At 41.2% G+C, this 12,703-nt stretch overlaps 1 protein-coding gene across 1 annotated transcript in view; it reads left to right on the forward strand.

The window, feature by feature from the left end:
* Nucleotides 1-6,567, forward strand: part of TNFRSF11B (TNF receptor superfamily member 11b) — a gene marked incomplete at its 5' end in the record, with an annotated part of 6,849 nt that extends 282 nt beyond the window's left edge. The window contains 4 exon segments of the mRNA XM_010172383.1: nucleotides 1-96; nucleotides 3,530-3,724; nucleotides 4,059-4,283; nucleotides 5,421-6,567. The exon segment at nucleotides 1-96 is cut by the window's left edge and continues 31 nt beyond it. Of these exon segments, the coding sequence (XP_010170685.1) occupies nucleotides 1-96; nucleotides 3,530-3,724; nucleotides 4,059-4,283; nucleotides 5,421-5,809 (905 nt within the window).
* Nucleotides 6,568-12,703: the final 6,136 nt, after the last annotated feature.

The raw sequence follows: 12,703 nt of genomic DNA on the forward strand, positions 1-12,703 counted from the left end.
ACCGCGTCTGCGAGTGCGTCGCAGGCAGGTACCTGGAGCTGGAGTTTTGTTTAAAGCACACAGAGTGTCCTCCCGGATTCGGTGTTGCACAGCCAGGTAGGTACGGCTTTTCAATACGCACAGACTTAATTAGAGCTCTGCAGCACGTCGACGACTCGTGGCAGTTACAAGATTAGGAAAGAGGCTTGTCCAGATGAAATTACAGGACAGTAAATTGTAAAGCCAATTGAACCTGTTCCTAGTCTGCATCGTTTGGCCTGTAGCCAAAGGAACATTTCTCAGTGGAATACCCTGCTCCTACTGTAATATATAACTTAATGGCAGTAGCAAATGTAGCAAATTGCACTCTAATGAGAAACATGATAGATTGCCTCTTTTAAAGGAACATTATCTGGAATGTAGTATTTGTGTGTGAGATAAATAATAATGTTATTCATTTTGAAATCTGCTGTTTCAAGCAACTGTATATCTTGACAAACACCAGGAGCACTACGTGTTTGACACCAAATGTATAATTATAACAATATTAATATAGCTCTAACATCACAGCAATATGTGGTAACAATTAATTATCAGCATCCCAAGTGGAACTCTTAGGGAAACTGTTACTATTATCAAAGAAACAACCATTTCTTTGTCAAGAAGGCTGCATTGTGCTGTATGTCTGGTGGGGATGTAGAGCGAAGCGGCGAATTTCAGTGGAATGTATTCTTCATTTAAGACAACATAAATTTTTAAACCAATAATAAATGATGTATTTTAGTTTGAGAGAAGAACTTATCATTTGGGAAATGTCATGGCCCAGTTTAGCTCCAGTGTTTAATACAGCCTGAAAGATTTGTAAACTGTCATTGTACCAGAGGTTGATAACTGCCTGGAGAAGAGCACTGAGGAAGGGAATACAGAAAAATCAAAGCATCTTAGACATGAACCCATAGGCAACCAATCTCCAGACTACAGAGTTACTTCCCTGGGAATTATATATATACAATGAGAAACGCTAGGACTGGCCTGTCCATTTTAGAGCTATGCTGAATGATGGGCTGGGAGTCCTTTCTTGGGTTATGAACATCTCACTGGAGAACAACTTTGACCTAAGGAATAATGTCTCTGCTGTAGCTGCTCACTAGTCCCTGAGTAATTGGTTACCTAAGCCTTTCCCTGACACCCTTGCCAGTGATAAGCATTTCCACTGGCAGCTGCTGCATTTCCATATTATAAACCTTCATTAATCTAAATCATTCTACCCAGGGGCTTGGTTTAATGAGGTTCCACTGTGCCTCGGCAACAAGTCAAAAAAAGGCCAGGAACAAAGTTCTCAGAAAGACCATTTGGGAGATGAACAAAGAAGTATAAATTCTCTGAGCAACCAGCCCGTTGCATCCCTGCAAGCACAGTGAAACTGTGGTGGACAAATTTGAATCCCTCAGTTCAAAGTGAAACAAACTTTGGAAGAAGATAAATTGTTGAATCGTGTAATTTATTGGAAAGTTGGTTTCCAAAAGACCATCAGAATGAACCAGCTAAACCCAAACAGACCTCAAACAAGGAATGAAAACATTGTAAAAATAAGTGCATCCCCCTGTGTCAATAGTCAGTTTTTGAGGTGAGGTGTCGACTAACAATTGAATAAGCACGGACCACACTGTGTTCCCACTTTCTGCCATATGATAGCCTTGAACTTTGTAACCATGTAAATTCAGGTGAAATAAAATCTAAGTGTACAGAAATATACTTCTGCTGCCACACAGGGAGATAGCATGGTCCAGTGTCTCATTCAAAGCTTAAAGCATTAGCAGTCTGTTTTCCCACTGCTGGTTGCTCATCATTACGTTGAGCAGCTAGCTCACTTTACTTTGGTAGTCCCCTTTTGTGAGGGTAGGTTGAGGTTTTGTTAGTTTCTGCCGGGGTTGGCACTGTATGTGGCAGCAATGCCCTGGGGACGCAGCGCTGCTGCCAGGCTGTGCTATCTCCCTGCCAGCGCTGCCCTTTCCCTGGGGAGAACGGGGGATTCCTGGCAAATTGGAGGGAGCAGCAGAAAGGCGGGCGCAATGCGGCGGTTTGTGCCCCGAGCAAGAGTGGCCAGATAAGCAGCAAAGAAGAAGCTGACAAAGCTGGGAGGTGACTTTCTGCTCAGCCCTGAGAACACTGATGGATTACCTGCTTTATTTCCCTCTTGTGCTGCAGAGGTTATACGGGAAGCTCTGAGCAGAGCCATGCACCATCTGCAGGGACTCTCCTTTCTTCCCCTTCCTCACTGCTGGTACACAACAGCAGTCTGTCTGTAGCAGGGAAAGTTGCTAAAAATTCAGAATTCTCCACAGAGCTAACTGACTTCCTACAGCCCAGAGCCGTGGGCAGCACGAGAAAATGCAAGGGCAGATGCTGCTGCTGTGGGTGGGGCCCTGGCTGCCAAGAGCCAAGGATCTGGGGTTTGGCAGTATACAGGGTCTCTGATTTTCAGATGCACAACTGAAAAATTATCCTTTGTTTTCACTTGCTGTCTGATGGAAGAAGTGCTAGGTTGGGTGTATGCAAGTATTATTTGTTATTTCACAGCTGTTTGAAAACTGGAGATTCATACTCTTCTCCTTTAAAGAAATGTCCAAAATAAATAAAATTTATTTAAAAGCTAGCATTAAAATAAGCATCCACATGTAAATACTTCCAAAATACACTAGATGGAGGCATTTTCTTATTAAAATGTAATTTCCAATTATTTCCAAAGAATTTTAAGCATATGCTTAAGTTCATGCTCAATAATGCAGTATTAGATACTAGACTTTAGGCATTTGCTCAAGTGTTGGCTGAATAAAGGTGAATTAAGAGTGAATATACAGCATTTATTGGTGCTGTTATTTTCTTGACACCAGTGGTTAGACTGTTTGCATTATTCTAGATTTCAAGCATTAATTTTCTTCTTCTTTGTCAATGTGATAGAACCATGTATTATTGTATTGTTGTATCATGTATTTGATTCTGAAGTGGAACTATGCCTTATAAAAGTAAAACACCAAGCAAAACACATGTATGTATATTAAATATTTTTCTACATTGGAAGATCTACTTTCTTTGCTTTAAATAATAATTTATTAAAGCCCAGAAAAAGTTCAGAAATATTACTTTTAAAAATTTATTTTACAGAATATTTGTACAGTTGAAGGTCAGATATCATGTAATGTCTGAACAGACTTAAGTAATTACCGATTTAAAGATATTACTTTACTAAATTACTGATTCAGTCAGTAATTACTGATTTTAATGTGGATAACAAGTGTATCTAAGAGTTCTATTTATTCTATTACTCCAGCGGGAGCATAATTCCCTTAAAGAATCTCTTTTGTTTTAAAAAAATTACAATGTTGTTTTTTGGGTTTTTTTTCTTAAATGTGATTCCTTCATAGATCAGAAATGAGAAAAGCAGAAGCCAACACAATTTTGGGAGGAATATCTTATTTTATGTTATTGTATTTTTTTTCCACAGTTGAGGTTATATGTAATTGGAGGTATCATTTTGCTGTTTCCACAGGTACCCCTGAGAGTGACACTGTATGTAAGAGATGTCCAGAAGGATTTTTCTCAAATGAAACATCATCCAAAGCAGCCTGTCTGAAGCACACAAACTGTAGTGCACTGGGTTTCAAAATAGCATTGAAGGGAAACGCATTTCGTGACAACGTCTGTCAGGAAAATACAGATACAGCACCTCAAAAATGTGGAATAGGTATGTATCATGTTAAGGAAGAGTGCTCTGAAAACATGCCTTTAATTGCAGTTAAAATGAATGTATCAGCATTTATGATAAAAATATCTAGCTTGGTAGCCATTTGCCTGCTATGGTGATGGCCAGAGTAGAGTTTTAATTATTGTAGGTCTGACCAAATGGAACTTAAGCACAGAAAGTGACAGCACTATAAAGACCACTTCTTATTTTGTTTTTTTAAGCATTTTTTTCCTTATCATCTTCGCTACTTGCTGCTTTTTTTTTTTTTCCCCTCCCAGAGACAAGCAGGATAACAGAGATCAGAACAACTGACATATTGTTTTTCTCATTTCAGATGTAACCCTGTGCGAGGAGGCTTTTTTCAGGTTTGCTGTTCCTACGCAGCTCACCCCTAACTGGCTGAACATCCTAGCAGACAGTTTGCCTGGGACAAAGGTTAGCACAGAAAATATCGAAAGGATTAAACAAAGGCACAGTTCTCAAGAGCAGACCTTCCAGCTTATGAAATTATGGAAGCAGCAAAACAAAGAGCAGGATATGGTTAAGAAGATTATTCAAGGTACCTTATTTTGATAGCACATATATTAAAAGCAACCTTCAAAATGGCATTTTAAAAATTACTTGGGATCAAATAGCTCCTGGTGATGTGTTATGCTCTGAGGAGGACCTGCAGGGCTTAACTGAGATTTATTGATGCAGTAAGCACAGTGAGGTTGAGGGGAAGCAGGAAGAGAATTCAGCTTCTCCTGATGAGTCAAGGGCTGAATTCTTCCCAGACTTGTAGCCCCCTTGGGAGCGTGTGTGGTGTCACAGCTGAGATCCCCTTTTGAGACTGCACAACATATGAAGAATTTTGATATAGTGGGGAAAATGTTTCCCACTGTTCTATCTGAGCCGTGGTGGTTGAGGTTAGAGGGAGCTGGACGCCTGTAACTGAGAGTGCAATTTGTTTTCTGTAAAGTGGAGACTGACACCTTGGATTAGGACATCTATTCATGGAATGGGGATGCATGGGACTGAGGGATACACAGACAGGCTTTCCCTTCTTTTTCCCTTCCGGTACCTACTTGTCATGCCAATTCACCGCTTTGTTTGGGCTGAATCTGCCAAGACAAGTGTCAAAGGTGAAATAATGCTGCAGTGTTAACAGCAAGGATTTTATGAGAGTCAGACCAACTCTTCCATGTGAGCCACCATCAACAACTGCCACGTTCCAACAACCATTTGCACACTCCAAAAAGATCTGAAAAATGCTGCAGAAATGTTTTTTTCTCTCTCCTTTTTAGTATGTAGGTTGTATCAGACTGTGAAGTGTCTAGAATACTTCAAAAAAACCAAATTACAATTTTAACAAAGCTTGCCTAGACATTTATGAAGAAGTGCCAAATTTTCATTAGGAGTCCTAGCACGTACGCAGAACATTTTACAAGATGGATGAAACAAGCATATAGCAATAAATACTTGCTAGGAAGTTTGTATGTAATTTGGGGCTGTTTGTATTTGCAAATTTATTAAATTCTTAAGTGCTATTCATAATTAGAGCCTAAAAAAGGCATTGCTAAGAGAATTATTGGAAATAAAGTAAAAAAAAAATTGTGAGAGAATAGTCACCTTGAAATTTTGGAGGTTTTTTTGCAGCCCACGGTGAAGTTGTAATGCATTGTACTTAACTCTCTTTTCTTCTTGTCTTCTATAGATATCGATCTTTGCGAAACTAGTGTCTTAAGGCATATTGGCCACCCAAACCTCACCTTTGAACATCTCAACACACTGATGGCAAGCTTACCAGGCAAGAAAGTGGGAAAAGAAGATATTGAACGCACAATGAAACTGTGTCAACCTACAGAGCAAGTTCTGAAGCTTCTCAATCTGTGGAGAATAAAGAATGGCGACCAAGACACTATTAAAGGTTTAATGTATGGACTGAAGCACTTGAAAACACACCACTTTCCGAAACCAACCATTCAAAGTCTGAAGAAGGTGATTAAGTTTCTTCACAGATTTACAATGTATAGATTATACCAGAAACTCTTTTTAGAAATGATAGGCAACCAAATTAAATCAGTGAAAGTAAGATGTGTCTAATTCAAGATATTTTTCATTCTCCACTGACTGTTTTTCCCTAATTACTGCCAGCAGTAATTAAACTGGAACGTTGTTTCCCTGCATTATGTCTTACTATTTATAGAAATGCCTGACTGGAATAGCTTTAAGTCTTTTGCAGTGTTTTTGGGGGTTTGTTTTTTTGTTTGGTTGGGTTTTTTTAATAAAATCACTTTTGTAAAAGCTATTAACCTGTTGATAACACTAAGAGCCTGATTCTGCATTTTTGCACATTCAGAGTTGAAAAGCCCCACTATAGTCACTAGATGAGAAAAGAATGCTGGACCAGGCTCTACTACAGTATTTGCTATTTATGTTCTGTGAGGAATAAACCTTTTTGTTGTACATATTTATTAAGTTAAATGGAAATTGTATGAGACTGAATTTTGGGAAGAGAAATGAAAAGCACACTGTATATTTTCTAGTTAAACAAAAATGATCCCATATATTTTTCTGGCAAAATTTTGTAGCATGCTCTAAGAGTTATTAATTTCTTTACATTTTGTATTTAAGAAAAAAAAGTATTATTGCTTAGTTTTATTTGTATAAGTTGTGGTATCTTTCGATAGGGGTGATTTAATTTATCCGATGATTTTAACTCAAATACAGTGAAAATATAGCGTAAGTGACCTGAATATTTAAATATTCTGTGAGGAAGTGAATGTACCATATTTAAGAAGCTGGATTTTTACGTGGAATTTCATAATCTTATTTTATAAAACAATTAAATTTTTCAGCTTACTTTTTGACTGGTGTTTTACTCTTGACTCTGAAGTAGGAACTAATAACAGAGACAGACCATGGGCGTTTCACTGCTTATCTTGGGCTTGGCTCTCTGCCACTCCCCGTGTGGTCTAGTAGTTAATATGTGAACCAAGTAAATAGTGCCCAGCACTGGATTTTCATTGGTCACTGTACAGGTGTAAAAGAAGGTAAAAAGTATTAAAGGTTCTAGTTCAGAGGGCCCAGGCGGTTGTGATACAACCGATGACAACTCCATAGACGCGTTTGGCCCAGCATCACTCCTGGCCCGGCATCATTCTTGGAGAGCTCACAACCTTTGCCCTAACCACAGCTTGTAATTTCATGGAGGAAAGATGATGCACTGCCCCAAGGGGCTTGGAAAGCCTCGCATATTGCCACTATGTTTAAAGGAAGGGAGCACAGAGAGGTCACATAAAAAAAAAATCATTTACCATTGCCCTCTGCTGCAGAATGAGGCACCTGCAAAGAGATGGGCCCCCAAAAAAGGGAACAGAGAGTGTATGAATGTTGTTATCAGAAGCTCACATATTTTAAGGACCAGTGACCATTCACAGTGCAAGCCAAAGGCTTTGGTGGCTGCAGAGGGAGACTGTAGTCTCAGTTTTTTCTTTAAACTGTGTGAACAGAGCTTAGTATTCTGCATATTCTGTTCCCTTGTGTAAAGGAAGGAAAAGCCATCAGCATTTAGCCTTGTATGACAAATATTCCTCTATTACAGATGAGAGGATCTCAACCAAAGAATGAGAAAGAGATTCCTGGTAGATGTGATAGGTGCTCATCAGAATTGCTCTCCTTACAGAGAGTACAAATGGGACATACTGCTTCAAAATACTCGGGTTTCATTTTTCACTGAATTCTCACATCACTTTTTCTATCAAAAGGAATAAACTCCCTTTTGTATTTCTCATGCTTTATATCAGCATCTCATTTCTCAGCTACATGGTTAAATGGTGCTGAACACACACAAAAAATTCCTAGTTTTTGTTGATTCATTTGAAATAATTGACATTTTTTTACAACAGAAACTGTTTTTACATATAATTAAAAGGCTGAAAAGATGATAACAGAGCCTCAGATCTGCAAAATAGAGACCAGATGTTTCCACGACTCTGCCAGGTGTGGAGGTTTGGAGTGTTGTAGGTATTAACATGAATAATCATCTTACTGGCAGCGAAATGAAGAGGTATCACACACACCTCTTATAAACATTTCCATTCCAATCCTTTCTATGTTAGGTCTGTTTAATACCATAATTTAGCAACTGGTAGTATAGTTATAGTATCAGGTTGTAATATAATTAAAAAATGTATCAGTGGAGTCACTTTAACAGAGCTATTGGCTAGAGAAAAGCACAGTTGCTTCTTAGTATGTGGTACTGCTTTTAATTTATACATTTATACTTCCATATTCCAACTAATTATATGTAACTCTCATTGTAAATAACACTAAATGTGGTCCTTCATGAATTACACCAGTGCAGAAGGTGCTCGGAGCCACAGAGTATAGTTTATTCTATAGCTACCATATGGACATGCTATACTTCACTAGAGTATAGCCTTGACTGGATTTCCTGGAAAAATTTGCCATTAAACTATTATCTGTGCCTTTTAAAATAGGATTTTTTTACTTTATTTTTTTCCCTAAGCATAAGGTTGCAGGTGTTTAATGAATTATACCTGTTAAAGCTGATTCAGCTAAGCAGGTGCCCACGCTCAGGTAGACACTTCTCAGTCAAGTTTATGCCTCATTTATCAATTCAGCTTCGCTCAGCTGGAAGGAATCAAACACTTCACATCCTGGGCAGGCGACACGTAAACTGTATTCCCTTCCCCAAAGAGCCTCCAGCCCAAAATAGCCAAGACAAACAAAAGCAAGACCCAGGATAATGAGGGAGAGGGTGAGGCAAACAGAAAGTGGGAGGGTTGCTTGGAAAAAAATGTGGGTTTGGGGGTGGTGGTTTGTTTTTCAGGGAAGATTGCAGGAGGAAAGAGGAGGTGTGCGGCGGGCAGCAGGTGGGAGAGGAGTCCCCGTGTCCATGGCCCAGAGGATATGTCACTGTGGGGGGAAGGAAGGTGACGTGAGGGCTGGGGACAACCAGCCAGAGCTGGGCCTTGGGGGTGACACGGAGAGAGATGCTGTGCTCAGGGTACACTGGCCTGTCAGCGTGTCACTGCCTGCCCTCCTCCCAGCCTGGCTTACAGACCAGACTTGGGGAAGACAAACGTTTTGGTGAGGCCACCACTGCCTTGGGTGGAAAGGAGGAGAGGAACAGGAGGAGAGAGGAGCGTGGTGCCTCTTCTGCCCCTGGGAAGGGCAGGGGTTGTCCCACCATGTCAGCTTCTCCTTCGCTGAGGAAAAAGAAAAGCAATTTCAGGAATATTTGAGGGAGATGGTGAGAGATGGGCTTTAAGGCAGGTTCTTCAGTTATCTGTTCAGCCATGCTCTCAAACAGTGGCAACAACCCTTGTTTATCAAAATGGATTTAAAGCAGAACATCATGATTTTAAAATCTTCTATAACCCCATTTTTTATCTCTTTTTTTTTATATGCACTTGTCCTCCACTGAGGCAGCTTCTTAGGTCCCAGAAAATACACAATGTTTTGGAGTAGGAGGGAAATTAAAGAATCACAGAATCACAGAATGTTGGGGATTGGAAGGGACCTCGAAAGATCATCTAGTCCAATCCCCCTGCCGGAGCAGGAACCTAAACAATTTTACACAGGAAGGCGTCCAGGCGGGTCTTGAATGTCTCCAGAGAAGGAGACTCCACAACCTCCCTGGGCAGCCTGTTCCAGGGCTCTGTCACCCTCACTGTAAAGTAGTTTTTTCTCAAGTTTAAGCGGAACCTCCTGTGTTCCAGCTCACACCCATTGCTCCTTGTCCTATCGTTGGGCATCACTGAGAAGAGCCTGGCTCCATCCTCATGACATTTGCCCTTAACATATTTGTAAACATTAATTAGGTCTCCCCTCAGTCTCCTAAGAAGTAACTAGGTATTAAGCTCTTTAATCCTCTTTCTTTACGCTGTGCACATCACAAGCACAATACATTCCTGGTCCCTGACTATGACTCATGGATGCTCTCATAGTAGAATTGCCAATCAATAATATGGTCTGCTATAGACTGAATGTTTAAATATAAAGCTTGGTATTATATAGCTTTTAAAACCTTTAAAGAGCTGAATAATGAAGTTTCAAAGAGTTGGTTAGGAATGTGCACATGTCAGTAGCCAAGCACCACATGCACAGTCACACACACACCACACACCAGGAGTACAACCTTTACTGGGGGCTTTGGCAGACAGTGGTGATTAATTCAATTAAACCAAACCCTTCATTGCCCTCAGACACCCATCCTGCTACAGGTCAACATTGCCACCTCCAAAGCAGAGGTATCTGGTTTGCTTCTGAATCACCTTAAAAAAGTGCCCAAATTTTCAGCCTTAAAGTAATTCAAAACTGTGGCTCAGAAATAAGCAAGTATTTATAGAAAAAAGAGCCAGAGATTTCTGCAGATTATCAGAAACTATTCAATTTTCAGCAAAGAGCAAATGTAGGAAATACCCACCCTCCAAAATATTTCTTTGCTGAAATAATGTGAAGAAGGAAAAAAATTGGACAAAAATAACTGAAAAAAACCCAAAGTTTTACATTTTTATTCTTTCACCTTAATTAGATGGTAGAACCAATATTGGCAATAAGCTTAGTAGTGAGGATGGATAAAAATATCTACAAAGTTAAGGCTGCAGTCGTTGTGAGACTATTCCCAGTGGATTCGAAGGACAAATCTATGGGAAAGGGATATAAGAGTGGGCTCAGAATTGCAATAAATTGAGTAATTCTATTTTTATATTAGAGTTTTGAACTGAACAAAATTTGAGACAAAATAAAGCAGATGAACGCAATATGAACGTAGTTTATTCCACTCATCATCATCCTCATCCCTTGTATTTATGGCAAGTTTGCGTAGGATTCCTCTGTTTGTCTTTTTGCATTTAAAAAAAGTTCTTTCATACTACCAGGTTATTTTTTTAAAATCATCCTGACCTTTAGTACCTAGGAGGTTATTTAAAAGGAACCACATGATGAAAGATTGTGGCTTTGGCAATATTTCTTATATGAAGAGGACAGGGCGTGGTTCAATAACGGTGAAAACAGAACTTTCTGGAGAATATTTTTCTCCTCTTTTCTTTATCTAAGAAGGAAAAGTTTCATCCACTTTTAAATAAATAAATAAACTTTCTGGCAACTAGGACATAGATCATTCTGGACATGCAGAATTTTGTCAGTAGATGAACCAAGATTTCTGTCTATTGATAGTGTCCATGGTGTGGTATCAGTGTTGTGCTTCAGCTCTGCCTGTGGCTCTTAAGATGAGTGAAATGATGTATCCTAAAGGATGATTGGTCATGCGTAATGCAATGGAGACTCAGTGCCAGTAAGAGATGGATCAGGTCCTTGTGTTCTTGGAAGGGGAGAGACAGAGACATCAAAGATCAAGGTGCCTAAATACCAGAAGCATTACAGGAGCCTCTTCTAGCCAGAGTGAGGGAAGACGAACACAGACCCACATTTTCGGGAAGGGTGTCCACACTTGGGAGATGTGTCAATGCTTGAAGAAGGGTGTGTTTTTTGGATCACAACAAAATAAGCCAAGAGTGGCTGGCAGGCCGGTGAAGCCGGCGGGAAACTGGGCTATTCCGGTCTCCGGGAGGTAGAGCAGAGCAGCTCGGTTTTATGCCGCGTGGGTTGGGAGCCAGCACAGGGATACGAGGAATGGGTAGTTAGTGCTGTCGAGACGTGTTTTGAAAGTCTAAGAAGACTGACATGCTGAAACCTCAAGAAGACAGAGGAATGACGCAGGAAAACTACACTCTGTGCCTCAAAATCAGACTTTCTCTCTTGAAATAACCACCAAAACCAAGTATTCTGAACACAAATCTGTCTTTGAAAGGAAGAGACTTCTTTGACAGCTAAGGATCAAGGCCCCATAGCAGTATTTGGGTGATTTCGTGTTGGCAGAGGATGATCACAGCAAAGGGATGGCAGAGCCACAGCAGTTCAATGCCCAGCTGCAGAAGTGGTGGGTGACACAGTGATGCTCCCAGGCTCTCTCTGTACCCTGCAATGAGTCGGACACTTTCAGCACAAGGATGTCCAGCCCCACCAAGGAAATTGCTGCAAAGGTCTGTGTGCTGAAACTGGGTCCCTCCCCCCTCACCCCATCACGGGCTTAGATGTCTCTGTGAAACATAATCTTGTAGCCTGGCTCTCCTGCATGGTAAGATGCATCCAAGTAATACCTTTGGGTGCAGACAATTGTTTCACTTCCCTGCACACCTGGAGCTGCTGGTGCCCACTTCTCCTTGCCCAACAGCACACACAGGCAGGGGTGGACTCGCTCCTCCCCAGACTCAGGGGCTCCTGCCCACTGGCTGCCAGGAAGAGGTCCTGACTCAGCCTGGAGACAGGGCAGGATGCACCAGCCTCCAGGCTGGAACAGGGGCATGCCAGCAGCCAAGTGTGTGTTAAACAGTCACAGAAAAACGGGCGGGCAGGGACTGCACTTGTGTTGAACAGGCATAGAAGAAAGAGCAGGCAGAGGCTGCATGTGTATTAAACAGGCTGTATTGGGGTTGTGTGGCAAGGTTTTGTTAGTGGAGGAACTTCTGTGAGAAGCTGCCAGAAGCTTCCCACTTTCCTAAGCCAACCTGCATTGGGTTTGCATGGCAAAGTATTGGTAGTGGGGGGTCTACAGGAGGGACTTCTGTGAAAAGCTGACAGAGTCAATGCCAGCCGGCTGCAAGATGGACCCGCTGCTGGCCAAGGTTGAGCCCATCAGTGACAGTGGTAGCATCTCTGTGATAACAGAGTTAAGAAGGGGGGAAAAAAAACCTCTGGGCAACAGTAGCCAGAGAGAGGAGTGAGAATATAGAAAAGAAACAACTCTGCAGAACCAAGGTCAGTGAAGAAGGAGGGGGAGGAGTTGATTGAGGTGCCGGAGCATAGATTTCCCTGCAGCCCATGGTGAAGACCATGATGAGGCAGGCTGTCCCCCTGCAGCTCATGGAGACGCATGGAGGAGCAGATGTCCACCTGCAGCCCATGGAG

This window comes from Antrostomus carolinensis, unplaced genomic scaffold (assembly GCF_000700745.2).
Source record: "Antrostomus carolinensis isolate BGI_N321 unplaced genomic scaffold, ASM70074v2 scaffold44577, whole genome shotgun sequence".
Taxonomy (NCBI): Eukaryota; Metazoa; Chordata; class Aves; order Caprimulgiformes; family Caprimulgidae; genus Antrostomus; species Antrostomus carolinensis.